This window comes from Cetorhinus maximus, chromosome 34 (assembly GCF_964194155.1).
Source record: "Cetorhinus maximus chromosome 34, sCetMax3.hap1.1, whole genome shotgun sequence".
NCBI lineage: Eukaryota > Metazoa > Chordata > Chondrichthyes > Lamniformes > Cetorhinidae > Cetorhinus > Cetorhinus maximus.
The window spans coordinates 10,896,566-10,923,612 of record NC_135912.1 but is presented as its reverse complement, the minus strand read 5'-3'; the positions used below and the strand labels follow the sequence as shown (position 1 = coordinate 10,923,612).

Genomic DNA, 27,047 nt, shown 5'->3' with positions numbered 1-27,047 from the left:
GCTAAATGTGCTCCCTTGAATGTTAACAATTGTTTTATGTTTTGCATCCATCGCTTTGGGCTCCATAGCAGGAGTTGGGTTCTGCACCAATTCCTGTGGAGCCTCTTGTACAATTTTGGTCAGTTTTAGCTCCTAAGCAGCACCAGATTTCGTTCTTACCTGGAGTTTTAGAATGGAAACAGAATTTGACAGCGAGAACAGTTTCCAGGTTGTTAGATCCAACAATCTCCTCAATCTCATGGCTTGAAAGGTTACAGCTCAGCTTGAAGGTTACTTGACCCAAACCCGTAATGCAGGAGGGCCAAAATAAAACTATAATAGCGTAGGGAATCCTGTGTTTTTTTTTAAAAACCACAAGTTAAAAAGACAAGTAATGAACTTCTGTTTCTAATGTTGCAGACTGGCAAGATGATGTTTCAGACAACCAATCAGAATATTCAGTTGGTTCAGAGGAGGAAGATGAAGACTTTGACGAAAGACCTGAAGGTGCCTTTAAAATTGTCATTCCCTCGATTGCAGATCATCAGTTAGCATTTGGCTGTTTTTTTTTGTTTGAAGAGGTGACAGACACTGACAGGACTGTGTATAGTGAGGGTGGACCCTACACTCTCTGTACTGGGACTGTATGTAGAGAAGGCGGAGAGCGTACACTCTGTAATGGGACTGTATGTAGAGAGGGCGGAGAGCGTACACTCTGTAATGGGACTGTATGTAGAGAGGGCAGAGAGTGTGTACTCTGTAATGGGACTGTATATAGAGAGGGTGGACCCTAGACTCCGCAGTCTAGACTGTTTGTAGAGAGGGCGGAGAGGATACACTGTGATGGGATTGTATGTGGGTTGCAATTTCCCTTTTTATTTTGGGATGTGGGCGTCGCTGGCTAGACCAGCATTTATTACCCATACCTAATTGCACTTGAGAACATGCAGTTCATGTGTTGTAGGAACACCCAGGGTGCAGGTAGCAAGGGAGTTCCAGGATTTTGAGCCAAGTACTTGCTAATAGATGCATAAAAGCCTGCAGTTTAAAATGTTTCCTTTTGTCCCTCAAGGTCGCCGGCAATCCAAACGTCAGCTCCGGGGTGAGAAGGACAAACCGCTTCCACCTTTGCTGGCTCGAGTTGGTGGGAACATTGAGGTAACTGATTAGTGGAGGACGATGCAGGCCTACTGGGGAGCGTGGGTAGTTAGAATAGCTTTACATTGCGTTAGCAAAGAGCCAGCACAGATATGATGGGCTGAAGGACCACCTCTTGTGCTGTAACTTCCCATGGTTGGTACTACAATGATGTGCAATCAATTTGTACTGCGATGCAAGGAGAGTCCTGCTGTCTTGGTAATGGGAGAACTGTACCAGCAGATACCTGACTACTTCTGACCTTAACTATTCATTCCTGCTACTAACCGTGTTTTCTTTATACCTATATTCTACATTTCAATTTTACTTTTAGGGCATTTGCCTGATTGAAACAGTTCCCTCATCTGCCAGTCTAGCTGTCACAGTTTAATTGGCAGTGTTTGTGCAAATTTCAGTGCCAGTGTTTCTCATCATAGTGGGAATGGTACTTGCTGAATTGCTTTTGTAGAGAGCTGGCACAGACATAACAGACTGATTGGCCTCCTTTTTGTGCTATTCCATTCAATGATTCTCTGATAAAGCATGATCAAAGAAAGCCAGAAACCCCTTCATGTGTTAATACCTCCTGTGACAGGAGCCAGGATATCTGTAACCTCTGACGATTGTCAATCATGCATGGAATAAACAGCCAAGCATTTCATTCTGGGTTCCAAACCCATAACTCGAAGGGCAGTTAAACTCTGACTTGCCTCACTTGGTTTATGAAATAGCAGTCAGCATTCTGGTTTTCGTCCTGCCCTTATAAAACAGTGTGTGAGAGAATCTTTGGGAGTAGTGCCACAGGAGAGCTGTTAGCATTTATAAAGTTCCTAGGCCTTTCCCATCATTGTTTTCACACTGGCTGGAGTCCAAAGTGGCATAAGACCACTTCTTCTGAAGCAGGCCCGCATCACTGGTATCAGCGGTTGGATTGCCCATTACTAGGGGATGACTGGTGGGAGAGAGCGTGGGCAGTGGGATGGAGTTCAGTAGAGCTGTACTGCTCTGTTTGAGTTGTTTGCCAAGTGATGATAGCCTTACTCATGTGAATTAGTCACTGACTGATGTTGACTGTCTTGATTTCCTAGAGGGGGTCTTGAGACCCGGCCCCTTCCCTCATACAGGACAAACATAAAACTGTGTAAAGGACTTCCGCAGGCAGCCTAAAAAGAGTCTGCCCTGCAAACCACCACAGTACAGTTGCTGCAGTCTCTGGCTGCAGTGTTTGTGGGGGTGGGTGGGGGGGGTGAGAATTTGCACTGAGGTCAGTGACTACATAATGACCACCTTTTGGCTTTACTGATGGCAGAAATCCCAGTTTCCATTAGAAACAGGTACTTGAGCGGGGCAGAGAAGGAAGTTCAGCAGTGATCAAAGGTGTGGCAACACTGCGTGATATGCTGCTTACCTGGCACAGTGCCAGGTTATGCATGGTTTTGACCTCCAAACTGCTGAGTTACCATACTTGAGGTGCCTTGGGGCTCCTGGGCTATGGATGGGCACATTCAGCCTAAAACATATGTCCGTGGACTTCAGGCTGGGCTGCCTTCCACCATCAAGTTAGCGGCCACGCGAAGCAAGGGAATGCCTCTCCCGGGCTGATATCTCTCCTTTTGAAATCTTTCCCCACCCCCCCGCCCCCGACAGGTTTTAGGATTTAACACTCGTCAGAGGAAGGCCTTCCTCAATGCAGTGATGAGGTGGGGAATGCCTCCTCAGGATGCCTTCAACTCCCAGTGGCTGGTCAGAGATCTGCGAGGCAAGAGCGAGAAGGAGTTCAAGTGAGTCTGCCTTTGTGCTTCATATTGGAAATCTTACTGTGCGTGTGCACGTAAACCTGTTTGTCCAGTGAGCATTCTCAGGCCTCTGTGTTTGTTCGTAGAGCTTACGTGTCCCTCTTCATGAGACACTTATGTGAACCTGGGGCTGATGGTGCAGAGACATTTGCAGACGGAGTGCCTCGAGAGGGTCTCTCTCGGCAGCAGGTCCTAACCAGGATAGGAGTCATGTCACTGGTGAAAAAGAAGGTTAGTGCCAAACTGTTGGGAAAATGCATGTGGATGACAGTGGGACCAGACGGCTAGATGACTGTCACAATGCATTGACATAAACATGATGTGCCTAGATAAAGTGACTAAGCTTTGAAAGCAAACGCACCATTTTCCTGCACAACGCCCAGCAGCATCAGAAAGGGAAAGATGGGCTAATGTTGAAAAGAAATTTGCTGGCGTGCTGCTGATTGTGGTGTAGAAAACTCTTCCTGTTTCTGTGCCTGGACTGATGGGTCAGGTAGTTTCCCGGTTACTCTAGTCTAACGGTTCCTGACGACCCGACACCTTGTTCAGATCCCAGAGTTAGTGAGTTGTAAAAGCGAATTCAATAAACCTGGTCAGTTGCGGGCTGGCACAGGAACAGAAAAGATTATCATTAATCAAACCCCAAAGTTAAAGGGAGCTGTCACTCAGACTACCTTACTCATGATTCCAGTTTCACACTGTGTGGTTCATTCTTAATCAGTTGGAGACAACTAAAACTGGGCATTAAGAACTGCCCCATCGTGTTGCTCAGCTTCCCAGGAATAAATAGGAAAAGGTCAGGTGGATTCCTGAATGTGTCTCATCCCAAGGTTCTGGCCGATCAGTAATTTCAGAGGGGGTAGATTCTGCCTAACTCATGTCCTTGTTGCCCCCACTGCCTCTTCTGCCCTGGCCTCATCCTGACTGCCCTCAGTGATGGTGGTGTACAATGACCATGGCTGGCTCAGCAGGCAGTGGATGGGTCACTTACCTTCATGTCTCCTTTGCTTTGGTGTCAGGTGCAGGAATTTGAACACATCAATGGGAAGTGGAGCATGCCGGAGCTTATCCCAGAGGTCACTGCCGATTCCAAGAAGTCATCCAGAGCCTCATCCCCTGTATTGAAGACAGCAACGACAACACCAGAACCCAGCTGCAGCAACACACCCTGCACCTCCAAACCAGGTACAGAGAGAAACCAAGAAACAGATTGTGTACACAGCAATAACTCCCCTGCCCCGCCCTACCCACACACACAAACCAAGTACACAGAGAAACAGACTGTATACACATCAATGCCTCCCCCACTTGCCCCACCCCCTGAAACACACCCACAAACCAAGTACACGGAGAAACAGACCGTATACACATCAATGCCCCCCCCCCACTTGCCCCACCCCCTGAAACACACCCACAAACCAAGTACACAGGGAGAAACAGACTGTGCACACAGCAATAACCCCCACTCCCTCCGAACCAAGTACAAAGAGAAATGCAGTGTACGCAACAGTACTTCCCCCATACCAGATCAATTGTTTCTAACAAAAATGTTTTTGTTTACTTTTTGAATAACCAGCGACTCCTGCCCCAAGTGATAAATTGGAGGGAAGTGGAACTCCTGCTGAAAAGGAAGTGACGGATGCCAAAGAGGAAGAGGCAAATGGTGGTGAAAAGATGGAACTGGAGGTAGTTTATGTTCTAAATAAAGACCACAAAAAGGCTGGGGAAGGTTGTTTGTTGGGATGGGGAGGGAGGCTAGCTGATGTTAGAGACGTTATGATCTTATGTACAATCTACTCCACAAAATAATAGGCTTCGCAGCCCGAAATGTCACGGGTTTGTTAAACATTTGCTTTAACAGCAGCTTAATTGATGCAACCTTCCAAGTTCAGGCTGGAGAATTCAGATGTGATACAGTCTGAGCTTTGACCAGACCAGAATTTGTTCCAACATCCACCTTTTTCTCACCCCCTCCATGTCAAACTTTTCATGTTTTTTTCATTCAGTGCTGATATAATCGTGTCCGGCCTAGCAGCCATAGATTCCGATCTCCATCACACAATCACAGAATTGTTCCAGCACAGAAGGAGGCCATTTGGCCCATCCTGCTTGCACCATCTCTATGAATGAGCATTTCACCTAGTGCCATTCTCCTGCCTTCTCCCCGTAACCCTACACATTATTTCTTTTCCAATAATCATCTAATTCCGTCTTGACTATCTTGATTGAACTTGCCTCCACCACACACTCACGCAGTGCATTACAGACCCAAACCACTCGCTGTGTGAAAAAATCTTTTCTCATATCGCTTTTGCTTCTTTTATCAGTTACCTTAAATCTCTGGTTCTCAATGCTTGACTGCTCTCCCTAACTTAGCAAATCTATGGACGAAAGGAGTTTCTCCATCTGTTATGTAGTCACTTCTGCAGAATCTGTCACCAGCTAATGAAAGCTGTTTGAAGTATACGCAATGAAATGTCTTCTAATGAATTTCCTTGTCTAAACTGACCATTGCTTTCCATTTAGTTTTCATTCAATAGCTTAGTGGTCACTGCATCTAAACTGACTTGTATTTTCTCACTTAAAGGGCTAATGATTGCTATGACTACAATACAGTAGAATCTTACAGCACAGGTCATTCGGCCCATTGTGCCTGTGCCAGCTCTTTGAAAGAGCTATCCAATTAGTCCCACTCTTTTCCCCCCGCCCCTGCTCTTACCCCATAGCCTTGCAAGTTCCTCTTTTTTCAAATATTGATCCAACTCCCTTTTTGAAAGTTCTGATTGAATCTGCTTCTGCTGCCCTTTCAGGCAGCAGGTGCCAGATCGCAATAACTCAGTGTTTAATAAAAAAAATTCCTCTCATCTCCCCCTCTGGTTCTTCTACCGATTCTCTTCAATCCGCGCCCCTCTGGTTATTGACCCTCCTGCCATTGGAAACAGTTTCTCCCTATTCTCCTTATCAGATTGGGAGTATAAATAATATGAAGAGAAATTAGTGAAGACTGATGTCTGATTTAACCCTTTGTGTACATTTGTTTGAGCACTTTACTGTGCAGTGCTGCCCTTTAATTTCTTAAAGCTTCTCAGTTATTCCTTCGGCAATCATGTGCATGTTAATGTTCCTCCTTAGACTCCCAGTACAGAGGAAGATCCTGTGGTCACTGAAAAAGCTGAGACCCAGCCTCCAGTTAGTGAAGATGTTAAAGAGCAGCCAGAAGAGGAGAAGCAGAGTGCCGATATAGAGGGACAGGAGCCGGTGTCCAAAGATGAGAAACAAGGTACCAGACCAGATCAGAGATGCTCAAGGGAATATGTGGGGTGAGAGAGACTGGGTGAAACAGGATTGTTTAGCATTACCTGAAGGAGGAAGCTGATTGTTTGTACTGAAGGTATGCTGATTGATAAACAGTGTTTGTTGTACTCTGCAGGGAGATGGAAAGAAGGAGGGGATAACAGGGAGAAGTCGCTCAGCATTCCTATTGCTGATTACTGTCCAGAGTCTTCTGCTGAGAGGGAGGAGCTGAGAGGGAAGAGCTATCAGGGTAAATGGAACAAAGATGGCTAAATGGAGTTAGTTACAAATCATGGCCTGACTGAATAAAAGGACAGGCTCAGGGGAACGACTGACCACCTCCTGTTTCAATGTACTTAACAGGAGCATTTAAAGACGAGTTAAGGACAAGATGGGAGCTTTAAGGCCCTGCTAATGTTGTCTGACCAGGCCCAGAGGGTGAGAAATGACTACTTGACTAATGCGGGGGTGGGCCATCTGGTGGAGCGACCCCTGCTGCGGGTGATCCTTGCAGCAGAGCAGTCCCTCTGCAGTTTATCTACACTGATGTTCAGAGAGGATGAAACGGAAATGAACAATGAGTTATCCACAGTATGAGCATTTACTGTGTAGCCGTGTCCTGACTGTTCTCACTTTAACTATAGAGGCTGAACGGAGTGGCGGGGAAACTCCAGGTGAAAAAGCTGATGCAAACTTGGAGGTGAAAGAAAACACCGAGCCAGAAAACGCTGGTGTGAAAGGTAACAATGATACTGTCCAACACACACAGTCCCCATCATTCTCCTCGAGAACAGGGTGAAAGGTAACAGTGACACTGCCCAACACACACACAGTCCCCATCGTTCTCTTCAACAACAGGGTGAAAGGTAACAGTGATACGGTCCAAAACACACACAGTCCCCATCAGTCTGGCTTTAACAGACATTTGAGCAACAGTCTCTGATAGCAATCCTCTAGAACACTGATTCTGCCTATATGTTTTGTTACCCACTTCTCCTTCAGTGCTTGGCGTTTAGTTTTGTGTAGGGTTTTTAAGTGTTCGTGAAACCTTAGGCCCTTATATCAAGAGTGGGGCATCCAGTTGTTTTGCCTTTCATGCCGTCCTTCTGGGCCCTTGCTGTTGCTGTCACTGTCACTCTCACACCCGCCCCCTGCAACCATCCCTAGTTTCTGAGAAAGTGGTGGTGAGCTGCTTTCTTGAACCGCTGCAGTCCATGTGGTGTAGGTACACCCACAGTGCTGTTAGGGAGGGCATTCCAGGATTTTGACTCAGCGACAGTGAAGGAATGGTGATATATTTCAAGTTAGGACGGTGAGTGGTTTGGAGGAGAACTTCCAGGTGGTGGTGTTCCTATCTATCTGTTGCCCTTGTCCCTGTATCTGGTTGAGGTCACGTATTTGGGTAGTCTAGTCAAGTAACTTAGTAGGTGGTACACACTAACTCTGGTGCACCAGTGATGCATGTGGTGCCAATTAAGCAGGTTGCTTTGTCCTGGACGGTGTTGAGCTCTGAGTGTTGTTGGAGCTGCGCTCGTCCAGGCAAGTGGGGAATATTCCATCACACTCCTGACTTGTGCCTTGTAGATGGTGGATAGGCTCTGGGGAGTAAGGAGGTGAGTTACTCACCAAATAACACTGCATATTGCTTCCTTTTGCTTATTTTATCTTTTTATAAATGCAGAGGAGACTAAAACAGAGAAGGATATGAAATCCAACAACACTAAGGATGAAAGCAAGAACAATGGGAAGAGGGAGGAGGACAGGACGGAGAAGTGCAAGTTCATGTTTAACATCGCAGATGGTGGCTTCACAGGTGACTGCACACACAGCAGCAAATGCACAGTTCGAATATTCCCGACCACTGTTTAACACTTTTCTACTGGCAGGAGGGTGAATAACCAGAGGATTCAGACTTAAAATTATTGGTAAAAGAAGCAAAGGGGGAGATGAGAATTTTTTTTTTAAGAGTTGTGATCTGGAAGGCGCTGCCTGAAAGGGCGGTAGAAGCAGATTCAGTAGGAACTTTCAAAAGGGGAATTGGAGAAATACTCAGGAAAACAATATTGTGTACGTTAGGGAAAGATCCTGGGGGTGTGGAACTATCGATCTGAATCACAGAATTGTTACAGCACAGAAGGAGGTCATTTGCCACGTGTCTGTGTCATCTCTCCATAGGAGCAATTTACCTCGTGCCACTCCCCCGCTTTCTCCCCTGAGCCCTGCACATTCTTCTGAATCTTGGCTTGTCACCTGGTAACCAATGCAGATGGGAAACGGTTACCATTTAATTTTTTTAAAAAGGATTTTAAAGTAGAATTCTACCCATGGTACTTTCATAGGCGAGCCAAATTGCCATGTGGTGGAAGGACCTTTGTCGATGTTGTTCACTGATCTGATCTTAATGAGATATTGAGAGGGACTGGTTTTCACAGGGCTGGGAGTTGTACCACTGTACAGGGCTCTAGTTAGATCCCACTCGGAGCACTGCATTCCGACCTGGGCACTGCACTTCAGGAAGGTTATATTGACCTTGGAGAGGGTGCTGCACAGATTCAGCAGAATGAACCCTTGGTAAAAGGTTTTAATAACGATGACAGGTTGCACAGACTAGGCTTGTATTCCCTCAAGGTTAGAAGATGAAGGTGTGATCTAATTGAGATGTTTATGATTAAAGGATTCAATAAGGTTGATGGAGAGAAACTATTTCCCCTGGTGGGGTGAGCGATGTCGCTGGGGGTGGGTGGTCCAGAACGAAGGGGTGGAACTTTAAAATTAGAGCCAGGCAGCTTGGGTGATGTCAGGAAGCACTTCTTCACACAAAGGGGAGTGGTAATCTACAACACTTCCCCAAGAAAGCTGTTAAGGCTGGGGGTGGTAATTTGAAAATTGGAGATTGATTTTGTTTTGTAAAGATATGGAATTGAGATACAGATCAAGCAGGGTGTAATTGAATATTGGAACAGATGAGGCCAAATGATCCATCTGTTTCAGTGCCCCTCGCAGGGAGCAGCTGTGAGGATACTTTGATCTCTTATCCCCAGGCTCAGGAGAGCTGAAATCAGCCACGGCTTGCGCTGCTGACTGACTGCTATCCACGGCTCATGCTGCCTACTACATGACTGACCGACGGCTATCTACAGCTTGTGCTGCCTACTGCCTGTCTGACTGACTGCTATCCACATCTTGCAATGCTGACTGACTGACTGCTATCCACGGCTTGTGCTGCCTACTGCCTGTCTGACTGACTGCTATCCACAGCTTGTGCTGCCTACTGCCTGTCTGACTGACTGCTATCCACGACTTGTGCTGCCTACTGCCTGTCTGACTGACTGCTATCCACGACTTGTGCTGCCTACTGCCTGTCTGACTGACTGCTATCCATGGCTTGTGCTGCCTACTGCCTGTCTGACTGACTGCTATCCATGGCTTGTGCTGCCTACTGCCTGTCTGACTGACTGCTATCCACGGCTTGTGCTGCCTACTGCCTGTCTGACTGACTGCTATCCATGGCTTGTGCTGCCTACTGCCTGTCTGTCTGACTGCTATCCACGGCTTGTGCTGCCTACTGCTTGTCTGACTGACTGCTATCCACGGCTTGTGCTGCCGACTGCCTGTCTGTCTGACTGACTGCTATCCCTGGCTTGAGCTGCCGACTGCCTGCCCGTCTGACTGACTGCTGTCCACGGCTTGCGCTGCCCGTCTGACTGACTGCTGTCCACGGCTTGCGCTGCCCGTCTGACTGACTGCTATCCATGGCTTGCGCTGCCCGTCTGACTGACTACTATCCACGGCTTGTGCTGCTGAGCTTTTCATCACTCACTGGAATGAGCCAGGTGACTGAACATCCTGCCGACCCACAGTGTTGGCTGGGACAGAGATGCTAATGACTCAGTAACATTTTTGGATGGATGTTGATCATGGTGCCTCTCTTAACAGAGCTGCATACGCTGTGGCAGAATGAGGAGAGGGCTGCAATATCCTCTGGGAAAGTGTCTGAAATCTGGCATCGTCGACATGACTTTTGGCTGCTCTCTGGTATTGTGGTGTATCCTTTCGCTTGTTGCACTCACTGAAGACACACTGCCAAGGTCAAGTCAAGGGTTTGGTCCATTTATAAATTCGTGAAGGTAATGCAACAGGTTAGATACAGAGTAAAGCTCCTTCTACACCGTCCCCATCAAACACTCCCAGGACAGGTACAGCGCGGGGTTAGATACAGAGTAAAGCTCCCTCTACGCTGTCCCCATTAAACACTCCCAGGACAGGTACAGCACAGGGTTAGATACAGAGTAAAGCTCCCTCTACATTGTCCCCATCAAACACTCCCAGGACAGGTACAGCACAGGATTAGATACAGAGTAAAGCACCCTCTTCACTGTCCCATTGGGTCAGGTATTTGGTGACTCCTGCTGGAAATTGCAACTGTGTTGACACAGTTTGTGCGCAACGATCAGTTTTCACTGTGACACCCTCTTGACTGAATGCCCTGCCAATAGTTGCTGTTGAGCCTGGCTTGGGAAGAGGATGTTTGTTTGGGTGCGATGTTTGAGAGCAGCCAACACTTGTGGAATCGGATTCCAGCTAGGGTCTAGGGGAGAAGGGGACAAACAACAGGGAACAAGAAATCATAGTCGCTGCACTCTACTCTCTCTGTGCCACTGTCCTAAATTTGTGTGGTGTTACAATCCCCTGAGACACCAATATTTTTTAAATGGAAATTCAAATTTCCAGTGGCCAGCTTAAAGGACAAGATTTTATGTTTTAAGACTTTGGCACAAACTAATAACAACATTGACTCACCGCCATTTCAGTAGGCAACTTATACTCTAAACTACAGAAAAGATCCCTCATTTAACATTTCAAACAACCAAAACTCTCCCTCCATGGTCCTACTTTACTCTGTCTCTTAAGTAGACACTTCTTCCGGAACCAGTCCAGTTGATTCTGAAATCCTGAGAGCTTGCTTCCCTTCTTTCTCTCTTCTAGCTGGATCATTTCTAATCCCTGAACTGGCTTTTATGGTTAGAGTTAAGCTGGAGATTCCTCCTTCTAGCCAAAGCCAGGTGAATCTTCCAGTCTCCTTTAAATCCTCACAAACTCGACTTCTTCAATCCGAGTGTGAGCTCTGCCCACGTTCTTGAATGGTGAACCAGAGGTCATTTGCCACGTGCCTGCGTGCTGCCTCTAACTCTCTAACTGCTGGCGCGCGCGCTCAGATTCTGACAGACTGACCCTGTCTGTGAGGTTCAGTGGTGTTTTAAGAAAACTCCTTGTAAACTGATCCTACAGTGCCCCCCCCCACCACCTGGACTCTCCCCCTGTCAAATCCTAACTCCATGGCAACATGGCCTGGTAACCAGGTAGAAATTTTAATTAGCTGTTTTTTAGACACAAAACCTCATGCTATCTTGAAACTAAATAGACAGTTTAAAGTATAACCGTTTACAAACCTGACATTCCTAATACTTTTGTAGGACTTGGAGACGAGCAATCTATCCACCATCCGTGCAGATACTTTGGTCATTATTTTATTGGGAGGGTGCAAGGTGTTTACACCTGTAAACAATGTTGGGGGGCACCCCCCCCCTTTAATCTTTAACACCTAAGCTACTCAGGCTTGCTGTCAGCAGAATTCAGAACAGGTCACATAATCTCCTTCATTGCTCCATTTTTATCCTAAATTGAAGACGCAGTCCCCAAAACATAGCAATCTTAGAAAACCTCATATTTGTAACAATGGCAACCAGATGGTTCGATTGTACTTTGGGAGGAAGTGCCCCTGAACTCCCAGCAGATATGGCTATGCCCGGTGGCAGGACATTCAGAACGATGCCCGGTTCGCCATCATCAATGAACCTTTCAAGCTGGAAGTGAACAAAGGAAACTTCCTGGAGATGAAGAACAAATTTCTTGCCCGACGGTTCAAGGTGAGCGGTGTGATAATTTAAAACAATTGTACGTGCAGGGAAAGATGGTGTGAGGCATGTCTGGCCAAGAGAGGAGAAACGAGAGCTTGCATTTATATCATTCCTTTAATAGTGAAATATCACAAGAGCATTATCAGACAAAATTTGATACTGAGAAACATTAAGGCGGATGACTGAAAGTTTGGTCAAAGAATTAGGTTTTAGTGGGCGTCTTAAAAGAGGAGAGCACCTTGAGAGTGGAATAGAGAGGTTTAGGGAGTTAATTCCACAGTTTAGAAACCAGGTAGGGTTTTTTTTATTCATTCATGGGTGTCGCTGGCTCGGACAACATTTATTGCCCATCCCTAATTGCTCTTGAGAAGGTGATGGTGAGCTGCCTTCTTGAACCGCTGCAGTCCATGTGGTGTAGACACACCCACAGTGCTGTTAGGGAGGGAGTTCCAGGATTTTGACCCAGCGACAGTGAAGGAAGGATATATTTCTAAGTCAGGATGGTGAGTGACTTGGAGGGGAACTTCCAGTTAGTGGCGTTCCCATGTGTCTGCTGACCTTGTCCTTCTAGATGCTATCAGTCGTGGGTTTGGAAGGTGCTGTCTAAGGAGCTGTCATGAGTTCCTGCAGTGCATCTTATAGATGGTACACACTGCTGCTACTGTGCGTTGCCGTTGGAGGGAGTGAATGATTGTGAATGTGGTGCCAATCCAGCGGGCTGCTTTGTCTTGGATGATATCCACCTTCTTCAGTGTTGTGGGAGCTGCACTCATCCAGGCAAGTGGAGGTTATTCTATCGCACACCTGACTTGTGCCTTGTAGATGGTGGACAGGCTTTGGGGAGTCAGGAGGTGAGTTACTCATTGCACGATTCCTAGCCTCTGACGTGCTCTTGTAGCCGCAGTATTTATGTGGCTAGTCCAGTTCAGTTTCTGGTCAATGGTAACCTCCAGGATGTTGATAGTGGGGGCTTCAGTGATGGTACTGCAATTGAATGTCAAGGAGCAATGGTTAGATACTGTCTTGTTGGAGATGGTCATTGCCTGGCACTTGTGTGGTGCGAATGTTACTTGTCACTTGTCAGCCCAAGCCTGGATATTGTCCAGGTCTTGCTGCATTTGGACGGGGACTGCTTCAGTATCTGAGGAGTCGCGAATGGTGCTGAACATTGTGCGATCATCAGCGAACATCCCCACTTCTGACCTTATGATGGAAGGAAGATCATTGATGTAGCAGCTGAAGATGTTTGGGCCTAGGACACTACCCTGAGCAATCCCAGCAGTGATGTCCTGGGACTGAAATGATTGACCTCCAACAACCACAACCATCTTCCTTTGTGCTAGGTATGACTCCAACTGGCGGAGCGTTTTCCCCCTGATTCCCATTGACTCCAGTTTTGCTAGGGCTCCTTGATGCCACACTCGGTCAAATGCTGCCTTGATGTCAAGGGCAGTCACTCTCACCTCACCTCGGGAGTTCAGCTCTTTTGTCCATGTTTGAACCAAGGCTGTAATGAGGTCAGGAGCTGAGTGGCCCTGGCGGAACCCAAACTGAGTGTCAGTGAGCAGGTTATTGCGAAACAAGTGCCTCTTGATAGCACCGTTGACGACCCCTTCCATTACTTTACTGATGATGGAGAGTAGACTGATGGGGCGGTAATTGGCTGGGTTGGATTTGTCCTGCTTATTACGTACAGGACATACCTGGGCAATTTTTCACATTGCCGGGTAGATGCCAGTGTTGTAGCTGTACTGGAACAGTTTGGCTAGGGGCGCGGCAAGTTCTGGAGCACAAGTCTACAATACTATTGCTGGAATATTGTCAGGGCCCATAGCCTTTGCAGTATTCCGTGCCATCAGCCATTTCTTGATATCATGTGGAGTGAATCGAATTGGCTGAAGACTGGCATCTGTGATGCTGGAAGCAGAGTTGGATCACCCACTCGGCACTTCTGCCTGAAGATTTTGCAAATGTTTCAGCCTTATCTTTTGCCCTGGTGTGCTGGGCTCCCCCATTATTGAGGATGGGGATATTTGTGGAGCCGCCTCCTCCAGTGAGTTGTTTAATTGTCCACCACTATTCACGACTGGATGTGGCAGGACTGCAGAGCTTAAATCTGATCCGTTGGTTGTGGAATCGCTTAACTCTGCCCATCACTTGCTGCTTATGCTGTTTGGCATGCAAGTATTTCTGTGTTGCAGCTTCACCAGGTTGGCACCTCATTTTGAGGTATGCCTGGTGCTGCTCCTGGCATGCCCTCTTGCACTCTTCATTGAACCAGAGTTGATCCCCTGGCTTGATGGTAATGGTAGAGTGGGGGATATGCCGGGCCATAAGGTTACAGATTGTGTTCAAGTACAATTCTGCTGCTGCTGATGGCCCACAGCATTTTATGGTTGTCCAGCCTTGAGTTGCTAGATCTGTTCAGAATCTATCCCATTTAGCATGATGGTAGTGCCACACAACACGACGGAGGGTATCCTCAATTTGAAGATGGGACTTTGCCTCCACAAGGACTGTGCAGTGGTCACTCCTACCGATACTGTTATGGACAGATGCATCTGCGGCAGGCAAGTTGGTGAGGATGAGATCAAGTATGTTTTTCCCTCTTGTTGGTTCCCTCACCACCTGCCGCAGACCCAGTCTAGCAGCTATGTCATTTAGGATTCGGCCAGCTCGGTCAGTAATGGTGCTACCAAGCCATCCTTGGTGATGGGCATTGAAGTCCCCCACCCAGAGTACATTCTGCGCCCTTGCCACCCTCAGTGCTTCCTTCAAGTGGTGTTCAACCATGGAGGAGCACTGATTCATCAGAGATGGTTGCTGTTAATCAGCAGGAGGTTTCCTTGCCCATGTTTGACCTAATGCTATGAGATTTCATGGGGCACAGAGTCGATGTTGAGGACTCCCAGGGCAACTCCCAACTGTATACCACTGTGCTGCCACCTCTGCTGGGTCTGTCTTGTCAATTTGACAGGACATGCCCAGGGATGGTGGTATTTGGGACATTATCTGTAAGGTATGATTCGGTCAGTATGACTGTGAGGCTGTTGCTTGACAGTCTGTGAGACAGCTCTCCCAATTTTGGCACTTGACCCCAGATGTGAGTAAGGAGGACTTTGTGGGGTCGCCAGGGCTGAGATTGCCGTTGTCGTTCCCAGTGCCTTGGCCGATGCCGGGTTGTCTGTTGGGTTTCATTCCTCATTGATTTTGTAGTGGTTTGATACAACAGAGTGGCTTTCTTGACCATTTCAGAGAGGCATTTAAGAGTCAACCACATTGCTGTGGGTCTGGAGTTGCATGTAGGCCAGGTAAGGATGGCAAATTTCCTTCCTTAAAGGACATAGTGAACCAGATGGATTTTTAATGACAATCGACAACAATTTCATGGTCATCGTTAGACTTTTAATTCCAGATTTTTATTGATTGAATTAAAATTCAAAATTCTTTTGAACCCAGGTCCCCAGAGCATTACCCTGGGTCTCTGGATTACTAGTCCAGTAACAATACCACTATGCCACTGTCTCCCTCTTCTGAAGACATGGCCATCAATGGGGCAATTAAAATTGGGGGTGCACTAGCTGTCAGAATTGGAGCATCACAGAGACCTGAGAGGGTTGTCAGACTGGAGGAGATTACAGAAATGGGGGAGTCATGCAGAGGTATCCCACACGAGAATGAGAATTCTAAAAGAGAGGCGCTAGACCATGAGAAAATGATGCATGCTGCTCCCCAACCAAGAGGTGTAAGGGGTGAGTGCCCAACATCCCCACTTTGAGGGCCTGGGCATCATGCAGTGTGGAACTTCCTGCTTGCTGACCGTTGCAAGGTAGCTGTTAACAATATTAGACTCTGCACTCAAAAACCCAGCACCCTGGCTCTGTGCACTCGTTGTCTTGGTCAGGGCCCTCAGAGCCAAACCCCACTCCAGAAAGTGGAAAGAAAGGCTTGTGTTGCTGTGTTGCCTTTCTCTAACTCCGGACATCCCAAGGTACTTCACAGCGAATGAAGTACATTTGAAATGTGGTCATTGTTATAATGTAGGAAACACAGCAGCCAGTTCCTACAAACAAATTAGATAACAACTAGTATATCACCTTTTTACTGATGTTTGTTGAGTGATAAATATTGGTCCCAGGACTCCAGGGAGACTTCCGCCTGCTCCTCTTTTAGGATGGGCTGTGGGATCCTTCACCTCCACCTGACAGGGCAGATGGGACGTTGGCTTATAGTCTCATCTGAAAGACAGGACTCCCTTTATTGTACTGGAAGTGCATTGTAGGTCTGGATTACACTCTCCAGTCTCTGCAGTGGAGCTTGAACCTAAGAGTTGGGGGAGGATGCGAGCTGCTGGTCACAATGGACCCTATTCCACCCTGATGCTGTGCGTGGGTGTCGTGGGCATGTGTGTCTGTCTGTTGCAGGCGGGCACGTGTGTGTGTCTGTGTCGCGGGTGTGTGTGTCTGTGTCGCGGGCGGGCGCGTGTGTGTGTCTGTCGCGGGCGGGCGCACGCGCGTGTGTCTGTCGCGGGCGCGTGTGTGTGTCTGGCGCGTGTGTGTCTGTGTCGCGGGCGGGCGCGTGTGTTGTCCTTCTCTGCCGTCACTCCGGCAGCTCATGCATCTCTTTCTCTCTTGTGGTTAGCTACTGGAACAGGCATTGGTAATTGAGGAGCAGCTACGGAGGGCAGCCTACCTGAACATGACACAAGATGCCACCCATCCGGCCATGGCGCTCAACACTCGCTTTGCGGAGGTGGAGTGCCTCGCTGAAAGCCACCAGCACCTGTCTAAGGAGTCGCTGGCTGGAAACAAACCTGCTAATGCAGTCCTCCACAAAGGTAAGCCTGAGATTCCTGCTCCTGTTAACCCTCAGTTAAATAAGAGACTAGCATTTATATAGCACCTTTCACAATCTCAGGATGACCCAAAATGCTTTCCAGCCAACTAAGTACTTTTTCTGTTGTTGAAAAAATAGTCACTGTTGAATGTAGGAATTGCAGCAGCCAATATGCATACAGGAAGCTACAACAAACAGCAGCGTGAACATGACTAGATCGTGTTAAATATCTAGTACTGAGGAATCGCCCACATTCACCAGTTCTCTTTCTTCTCTCCTAGTTTTGAACCAACTGGAGGAGCTGCTGAGCGACATGAAGGCAGATGTGACTCGGCTCCCCTCTACGCTGTCACGTGTTCCACCAATAGCCGCTCGCCTCCAGATGTCTGAGCGCAGCATCCTTAGCCGATTGGCCAACAAGGGAAGCGAGGCCGTAAATACACCGGTAGTCACATCCCTGCTTACTGAGCATTGATCTGTGGATGTGCTTAGGCACCCTTTCCTTGTTTGCAGTAGAGTGAATGGAAAATAAGTCCTATAAATGTGTAAAAGTAAAATACTGTGGATGCTGGAAATTTGAAACAAAAACAGAAAATGCTGGAAAAACTCAGCAGGTCTGACAGCATCTATGGAGAGAGAAACAGTTAACGTTTTGAGTCCGTGTGATTCTTCAGAGTAGTATATAAATGTGTCCTGTTTTCGTTGATATAACAGCTGTAGATACTGGCAAATTCTCAGGAAGAACCTGAGGAGAGAAAGAAAAATAAGTTAACACTTTGCCTTCCCTCCCTCAGCCCCGGTCCCACCCGTTGGCCTTCTCTCTCTTGCCCCTCAGCCCCGGTCCCACCCGTTGGCCTTCTCTCTCCTGCCCCTCAGCCTCGGTCCCACCCGTTGGCCTTCTCTCTCCTGCCCATCCTCTCTGAAAGCTGCAGTGTTTCTTTGGCCTGTTTCAGTGCACACTGCAGCGAGCTTCCCTTTCAATCTTTAATGAGATTGTTGGTTTCTCCTCTTCTCCTAAAACTATCATTTCTCACTTCTCCTTTGATATTTCTTTGTCAATCTAGACTGTTTCCCCAAAACAATTTTATTAATTCCAAACACTGTGATCAGTTTGCCTGGAAAGACATTGTACTCACACCTCTTGGTTTAGCAGCTTAGTGGGTAATTGTAGAGGGAGCTTTACTCTGTATCTAACCCCGTGCTGTACCTGTCCTGGGAGTGTTTGATGGGGACAGTGTAGAGGGAGCTTTACTCTGTATCTAACCCCGTGCTGTACCTGTCCTGGGAGTGTTTGATGGGGACAGTGTAGAGGGAGCTTTACTCTGTATCTGACCGTGTGCTGTACCTGTCCTGGGAATGTTTGATGGGGACAATCTAGAGGGAGCTTTACTCTTCATATCATTCCCAGCACTATTGAATTTTGATAAAGTTTGTTGTTTGTAAACGTGATCACAAATGTTAAGCGGTTGTGGGAGTTTCCTGAATGGGCACCATCTCAAATTATAATTGCTTAACCAATAAATGGTCATTCTCAGGATGACGGGCTGTTACTAGGGGTACCGAAAGGATCAGTGCTGGTGCCACAGCTGTTCACAATCTACATAAATGATTTAGATGTGGGGACCAAATGTAATATTTCCAGATTTGCTCATGACACAAAACTAGGTGGGAATGTGGGCAAGGGGGCTTTGAGGGTATTTGGACAGGCTAAGTGAATGGACAAGAACATAGCAGATGGAATATCACAGAATTGTTATGGCACAGAAAGTCCATCATGTCTTCACCAGCTCTCTGAATGAGCATTATGACTCTTCCAATCTCCTGCCTTTTCCCCATAACCTTGCACATTGTTTCTATTTAAATAATCATCTAACTCATCTTGAATGCCTCGATTGAACCTGAATCCACCACACTTCCGGGCAATGCATTCCAGATTTGCTGTGTAATGTGTGAATTTTCTTTTCCTCACGTCGCATTTGCTTTTGCAAATCACATTAAAGCTGTGCCCTCTTGATCTCGATTAATTTACGAGCGAGAACAGTTTCCCCCTATCTACTGTGTCCAGCCCCCTCGTGATTTTGAACAGCCCTATCAAATCGCCTCTTAGCCTTCTCATCTCCAAGGAAAACAGTCCCAACTTCTCCAATCTATCTTCATAACTGAAGTGTCTCATCCCTGGAACCATTCTTATAAACCTCTTCTGCACCCTCATCAGTGCATTCACATCCTTCCTTAGTGTGGCACCCAGAACTATACACACTACTCCAGCTGAGATCTAGCTATTATCTTACACAAGTTCAGCATAATCTCCTTGCTCTTGTATTCTGTGCCCCTATTAATAAAGCCCAGGATACTGTATAGTTTATTAACTGCTCTCTCAACCTTTAATGACTTATGCACGTGTACACCCAGGTCTCTCTGCTCCTGCACACCCTTTAGAGTTGTACCCCTTATTTTTTATTCTCTCTACATGTTCTTTCTAAAAAAAAATCAATCATTTCTCTGGTTTGACTTCATCTACTACCTGTCTGCCCACTCCACCAACTTGTCTATGTCCTTTTGAAGTTCTACACCATCCTCCTCACAGTTTACAATGTAATGTGAATAGGTGTGAAGTTATCTACTTTGGTAGAAAGAACAGAAAGTAGAGCATTTGTTAAATATTGAGAGGTTGGGAAATGTTAATGTTCAGAGGGACCTGGGTAACCTTGTTTGTGAATCACTAAAAGCTAGCATGCAGGTGCAGCAACCAATTAGGAAAGCAAATGGTATGTTGGCCTTCATCATGAGGGCATTGGAGTACAGGAGTCTTGCTGCAATTCACGAGCTTTGGTGAGACCGCACCTGGAATATTGTGTACAGTTTTGGTGTCCTTATACAAACATATGAATTAGGAGCAGGAGTAGGCACTCAGCCCCTTGAGCCTGCTCCACCATTCAATAATGTCATAGCTGATCTGAATGTAACCTCAACCCCACATTCCTGCCTACCCCCGATAACCTTTCACCCTCTTGTTCATCAAGAATCTGCCATATAAGTATTCGAAGACTCTGCTTCCACTGCTTTTTGAGGAAGAGAGTTCCAAAGACTTTCAACCCTCTGAGAGGAAAAGTTTCTCCTCATCTGTCTTAAATGAGTGACCCCTTATTTTTAATCATTGACCCCTAGTTCTAGATTCTCCCACAAGAGGAAACATCCTCTCCACATCCACCCCGTCAAGATTCCTCAGGATTTTTAAAGATTTCAATCAAGTCGCCTCTTACTCTTCCAAACTCCAGTAGATACAAGCCTAACCTGCCCAGCCTTTCCTCATAAGACAACCCATCCATTCCTAGTATTAGTCGAGTAAACCTTCTCTGAACTGCTTCTAACATATTTATATATTTCTTTAAATAAAGTGACCAGTACTGTACACAGTATTCCAGATGTGGTCTCACCAATGTCCTGTACAACTGAAGCATAACTTTTGTAATCATTTTCCCTCACAATAAATGATAACATTCTGTTAGCTTTCCTAATTACCTGCTGTACCTGCATACTAACCTTTTGTGATTCATGCACTAGGACACCAGATCCCTCTGAATCTCAAAGATCTGCAATCTCTCACCATTTAGATAATATGCTTTTTTATCTTTCTTGCCAACTTGAACGATTTCACATTTGCCCACATTAAGCTCCATTTGCCAGTTCTTTTCCCACCCACTTAACCTATTTAAGTCACTTTGTAGCCTCCTTATGTCTTTTTTTTTATTTGCTCTTGAGATGTGGGCATTGCTGGTTAGGCCAGCATTTATTGCCCATCCCTTGCCCTTGAGGGCATTTAAGAGTCAATTACATCTTCACTGCTTACTTTCCTACCTATCTTTGTGACATCGGCAAATTTAGCAACCATTCCTTTGGACCCTTCATCTGAGTCATTTATATAAATTGAAATAAATTGAGGTTCCAGCGCTAATCCCTGTGGTATACCACTCATCACATCCTGCCAACCAGAAAAAGACCCATTTATGCTAGCTCTCTGTTTCCTGTTAGCTAGCCAATTTTCTATCCATGCCAATATATTACTTCCTGCACCATGAGCTTTTATTTTCTGCAATAACCTTTGATGTGGCACTTTATCAAATGCCTTCTGAAAATCTAAGTACAGTACATCCATGGGTTCCCTTTATGCACAGCACATGTGACTTCTTCAAAGAACTCCAATAAATTGTTTAAACATGATTTTCCTTTCACAAGTTCATGTTGACTCTGCCTGATTGCCTTGAATTTTATAACGTCTTTAATAATAGCTTCTAACATTTTTCCTATGATAGATGTTAAGCTAACTGGCCTGTTGCTTTCTGTCTCCCGCCCTTTTTGAATATAGGAGTTATATTTGCTATTTTCCAATCTAATGGAACCTCCCCCGAATCTAGGGAATTTTGGAAAATTAAAACCAATGCATCAACTATCTCGCTAGTCACTTCTTTCAAGACCTTAGTGTGAACTCCATCCAGACCTGGGGATTTGTCAGCCCGCAGCCCCAACAATTTGTTCAGTACCACTTCTCTGGTGATTGTAACTTACCCTGAGTTCCTCCCTTCCATTTCCTGGTTACAGCTATTTCCGGGACGTTACTTGTGTCCTCTATAGTGATGACTGAAGCAAAATACCTGTGTAATTCATCCGCCATCTCCCTACTTTCCATTGTCAGTTCCCCGCACTTTCTATAGGACCAACGCTCACTTTGTTAACTCCTTTCTTATTTAAGTATCTATAGAAACTCTTACTATCCGTCTTTGTTAGTAGCTAACTTTCTCTCATGCTCTTAATTTTTACCTCCTTATTTATCTTTTTGTCACCCTTTGCTGTTCCTTATATTCTTTCCAACCTTCTGACCAGCCATGAGTCTTTGTATAATTATATACTTTTTGTTTTAAGTTTGATGCTGTCTTTAACTTTTTTAGCTAACCACGGATGGTGGGCCCTCCTCTTGAAATTTTTCTTTCTCATTGGAATGTATCTATTCTGCGTATTCGGAAGTATCCCTTTAAATGTCTGCCACTGCATCTCTGTTGACCTATCCCTTAACCTCGTTTGCCAGTTCACTTTAGCTAGCTCTGCTTTCATGCCCTCATAATTGCCCTTATTTAAGTTTGAAATAATAGGTTTGGACACACACTCTTCTCTCCCTCAAATTGAATGTAAAATTCAATCATATGATCGCTGCTACCTAGGGTGCCTTCACTAGGTGGTTACCAACTAATCCTATCTCGTTGCACAATACCAGGCCCACTATAGCTTGCTCTCTGGTTGGCTCTAGAACGCGCTGTTCTAAGAAACTATCCCGAAAACATTCTATGAACTCCTCATCTCATCTACGCTACCTTTGTTCATCTGATTTTTCCAGTCTATATGTAGATTGAAACCTCCCATGATTATTGCTGTACCGTTCTGGCAAGCTCCCATTTTCTATTTTATATTCTGTCCTATAGTGTAGTTACAGTTAGGGAGCTTGTACACCACTCCCAGTGACTTCTTGCATTTATCATTCCTAACCTCAACTCAAACCGCATCTACATCCTGGTTTCCTGAATTTAGGTCATCCCTCTCTAATGTGCTAATAGAGGGTTGTGAATCTTTGGAATTCTCTACCCTAGAGGGCTGTGGAAGCTCAGTCATTGAGTTTGTTCAAGACAAATTGATAAGATTTCTGGATGCTAATGACATCAAGGGGTATGGGGATAGCACAGGAATATGGCAATGGAGGTGATGATCAGCCATGACCTAATTGAATTGCAGGGATGGCTCGACAGGCCAAATGACCTTCTTCTCTAATGTTCCTATGTTCAATCCTCCCAGCGTGACTATGAATCAGTGGGATTGATGGTCTTGCACTGACAGGAATATTTGGGTGAATGATGTGCAATTGTGTTTGTGCCTACCCGATAGGCTGACCTTGTTAGAAGGCCGGTATGGATAGTCAGCTCGTGACTGGCAGTTGTTTAAATCTTGCTCAATTTTTTTCAAACTGACTTGGATTTTGCTATTGTTTCTCAGACCTTCCCTCCAGGCCCGTATACGACATCTCAAGCTTACGGTGGCTCCTTTGGGCCACTTACGCCTGTGAGTACATCAACGGGCCCAATGAATTTCAGTCAGGTGCCAGGAGGCTCCTTTGTAACAGGTTAGTGACGTAGTGTAATTTGTGATTTCTGATTGATTAACCATGCCATGGCTGGGGATGCAATGGATAAATAATGGAGGCCTTTATGGATTTTTTTGCCGTTGCCTCTGTACTCTTCCCTCCGGGAATAATCTGATATAATGGAAGGATTTGTGGACTGGTTAACAGTTTGATAGGTTGTGACCTGAGTGCTCCATCCATGATTGAAACCATCTTTAACCCAGCCCATAGAAGGGTTAGTCTTATAAGGCAGAATGGCTTCCAAGAAGCATATAATGAGGGAGGGATACCTTTGCTCGGTGTCGGCCCAGAATTCTGAGCCAGAGAGACCGGGACCACTCGCTGGGAGACTGGGGCAGGGCTCCATCTTCTGATCCAGAAGCAGGAATAGTAACACTGCTGTCATGGGGAAGAGAGGGTCAACATAATCGAGGGGGCCAAAAATGGCCGTGATGGGTAGCCACATACACGGTACAGATGGCGAGGAGTTAATATCGCCACAGCTAGCCTGCCATTTCCTCGCCTTATGTGAGGGATCCGTGTAAATGTTGGAGGTTGTAGGGAGCCCCTGCATCGGCCAGCGTACTACTGAGCCCCTATAAAGCATTGCTGGTGGTGAGGTAGCTGACCTTGGTCAGGCTGCAGCACCTACTCCTCTGGTGGGAAATCGCTCTGGAGTTCCTGCTTTTTGTGTCATGAGGACCCCGGTCCCAGTGCAGTCCTCGCTGGGTGTGCAGAGTGACAGGGCGGCACTACAGCACCACACTGGGCTTCAGGAGGGCTGTGGGGGGTTGCAAGAAAGTTTAGGATGGATAAGGATGAGGCACATTGTTGTGTCAGAGGTGATAACAGTCCACAAGACCAGCAGAGTGTTGGATAGTGTGCACGCGATACCTTAACTGTTGTATCATGGATACTGTGGTGATTCCCCGTGAAGGGTTCAGACGGCGCTCTGACTTGAGTGGGTTACAACCAAAGTCGGCCTGTATCCCTGAAATGGAATCATCTCGGTCTCTAGCATGAGGTGTATAAGGTTTAGTGTATATAATGTATGTGCTGGGTGTTGTCAAACACTTCAGTTTGAACCTGAATGCTAATATCTGGATTTAAAGGTATGATATTATTAACCAGTTGGCAATGACTCCATACAAACCAGAAGATTGCCGTTTTAATTGCCTATCTGTGCTGACCTAGCTGATCGTTCAACTGGAGCAGTGGTGAAGGAAGGTAAAGGAAGCAAATGGGTGATTGTTGAAGTATTGAGCTGAAACAATAACCTCATCTGCAGTATGTTACTGGGAACTGGCACATACAATATATACTATGTGGAGATTAACCTACACACACTATTTATAAAATGAAAACTCCAGTCTCCAACCAGTTGGCTAAATACACTGGACAGCCCCTGTCTTGCAATGTGATACTTTGCTCCCAGGCATCATTCCTTCTTGTAATTTGGCCTGTGCAGGGACAGAGCACTTACAAGGTGAAGTTTTCTCTCGAGAGAAGCTCGATGTGTTAACACTGCTGGAGTTCCTGAGCAGAAAGCCTTATTTTAAATTAGGAGAATCTGTGAAATCAGCAGGGACGTTGAAAATGGCCATTTGATGCCCCTCCATTTTTTTGGTTGATCCTATGTGTTGTAGTTACACACTCAAAGCACCCCTTCCACATCCTACCCGTCTTCCAGCCCTTGAGGGACATGCATAAATCTCCTCCTCCTCCCCCCACAGTGTCAAATCCCCAATTACATTGCTCACTTCTGTGAACTTCCCTCCCTGTTAACTCATCCTGGAGGGCGGAATCCCCGAATGGATGGAGAACCTGTGTGGACTCTGTGCCCAGATCCCAAACACCAAAGCACCCCAGCCCCCCACATGGTCATTCAGCCCATCTGCCCTGTGCTGGTGTTTCTAATTCACACAAGCCTCATTCTGCCCCCTCTTCATCTCCCCCTATCTGCATATCTTTCTATTCCTTTCTCCCTCATGTGTTTATCCAGCTTCCCCCTTAAAAGTATCGATACTATTCACCTCAACCACTCCATGTGGGAGTGAGTTCCACATTCTCCCCACTCTCTGGGTAAAGAAGTTTCTCCTGAATTCCCTCTTGGATTTATTAGTGCCCATCATATATTTAGTTTTGATTTTGTCCATAACTGGAAAGATATTAGCAGGGGTAGGCTACTTAGCCCATCAAGTCTGCTTTGCTATTCAGTAAGATCATGGCTTTTCTGATTGTGGCCTCAACTCCACTTTCCTGCCTGCCCGCCCACCCCAGTAACCCTCCAGTCCCTTGTCAATCAAAATTCTGTCTTGAATATATTCAATGACCCAGTCTCTACTGCTATCTGGGAAAGAAAATTCCAAAGGTTAATGACCCCCATCTCAAGGAATAACGGTTCTTATTTTTGAACTGTGCCCCCTAGTTCTAGATTTCCCAACAAGGGGAAACATCTTCTCAGCATCTATCCTCCCAAGCTCCCTCAGAATCTTATGTTTCAATAAGATCACCCCTCGTTTTTCTAAACGCCAATGAGCATAGGTCCAACCTGCTCAACCTTTCCTCATAAGACAAACCTTTCATCCCAGGAATCAACCTAGTGAATCTTCTCTGAACTGCTTCCAATTCAGGTATATCCTCCTCAAGTAAGGAGACGAAGATTGTATAAAGTACTCCAGGTGTGGTCTCACTGATGCCCTGTACAGTTATAGCAAGTCTTCCCTATCCTCATGCATCTCCTGATACTTGCCCTCGAATCCCTTTCAGAATTTAAGACTTCTGTTAGGTCACCCCTCAGTCTTTTCTGGAGAGAAGAGCCCTAGCCTGATCAATTATTGCTGATATTTATAAACCTCTCGGTTCTGATATCAACCTCTTGACTTTATTCCGATAGACCCTTCTGTCCCTCCCAACCCTGAATCAACTTGGATCTATTCCTTCATAATTATGAAAACTTCAGTTGGTCACAAAGTCTCTTCATTTCCATTGAGAACCAACTCTGCTCCCTTCACTGCTCAGCAGCTGGTGCTCAGCAGCTGGTTCCCAGCTGGCCTTGGAGTAGTAAATATCCTTTGAGCAGCCTATTGCTCCTCCCAGGGCTTTGTGGTATATCCCGTTCTGTGTCCCGCATTCTTCCATTCTGCCAGTACAAATCTTCCACCTTGTTTACCTGGCTCTCCACCCTGCCACCACCTTTCACCATTGACCAGTAGGAGGCAGTATGTGTGACATCAGCATTTAATGACATAGTAAACAAGGATCTCCTGCAAGTAAAGAGCTTTCCTCAGCAAGTGAGAAAATATCACCTGAAATGTTTCGATCCTACGTAAAAGAAGTTAGACAAAAATATTTCCTGAGTGCCGGTTGTAGCATCAGGGCGCAGAGACCAGAAAAGTCCAGGATTCGATCCCCAGTGAGTACTGAATGAGTGATCTCACCTGGGGTGGCCTGGAGACATGAACCATTGATCTTGATGCCAACAGTCCTGCTCTAGAACGAAAGTGAATGAGTGAACACTTGAGTCGAAAAGATTGGGACCAGCTGTGATGCCCCCCACAGTTCAATGTCAGAGTCCTGCTGCCCATTGAACCACAAAGGAGAGGCATCCTTTGGGTTTTGGTATAGGAGTGGTGAGGAGAGAGGGAACAAAATAAAAAATTCAACTGATGCTGGGTAAACCATTCGAGTGTGCTGTGTGTTTAAACAGATATGTTGGAGTCTGGTGTCTCCCATCAGCTTGATTATTGCACTAACGAGAGGGTTGTTGTTCATCTTTCTCCTTCCTGCCCTGTCCTTCTCCCTTCCCTCCCACTCTCTCCTATCCCCCCTCCCCCCTTCTGCCCTGTCCCCCCTCTCCTGCCCTGTCCCTTCCTTCCTTTCTATTCTGTACAAGATCCTGTACAGTTCCCCCCACCAGTG

General features: G+C 46.2%; 1 protein-coding gene across 1 annotated transcript in view; it reads left to right on the top strand.

The window, feature by feature from the left end:
- LOC144671722 (chromodomain-helicase-DNA-binding protein 3-like) overlaps window positions 1-27,047 on the top strand; it is a 100,334-nt gene that overhangs the window by 63,753 nt on the left and 9,534 nt on the right. Inside the window, exons 26-40 of the mRNA XM_078533734.1 lie at window positions 400-486; window positions 1,052-1,137; window positions 2,764-2,897; window positions 2,999-3,143; window positions 3,932-4,097; window positions 4,489-4,598; window positions 6,045-6,192; window positions 6,343-6,456; window positions 6,851-6,946; window positions 7,888-8,019; window positions 10,143-10,251; window positions 12,001-12,133; window positions 16,766-16,961; window positions 17,242-17,405; window positions 23,000-23,126. Of these exons, the coding sequence (XP_078389860.1) occupies window positions 400-486; window positions 1,052-1,137; window positions 2,764-2,897; window positions 2,999-3,143; window positions 3,932-4,097; window positions 4,489-4,598; window positions 6,045-6,192; window positions 6,343-6,456; window positions 6,851-6,946; window positions 7,888-8,019; window positions 10,143-10,251; window positions 12,001-12,133; window positions 16,766-16,961; window positions 17,242-17,405; window positions 23,000-23,126 (1,947 nt within the window). The remainder of the gene's footprint in view (window positions 1-399; window positions 487-1,051; window positions 1,138-2,763; window positions 2,898-2,998; window positions 3,144-3,931; window positions 4,098-4,488; window positions 4,599-6,044; window positions 6,193-6,342; window positions 6,457-6,850; window positions 6,947-7,887; window positions 8,020-10,142; window positions 10,252-12,000; window positions 12,134-16,765; window positions 16,962-17,241; window positions 17,406-22,999; window positions 23,127-27,047) is intronic.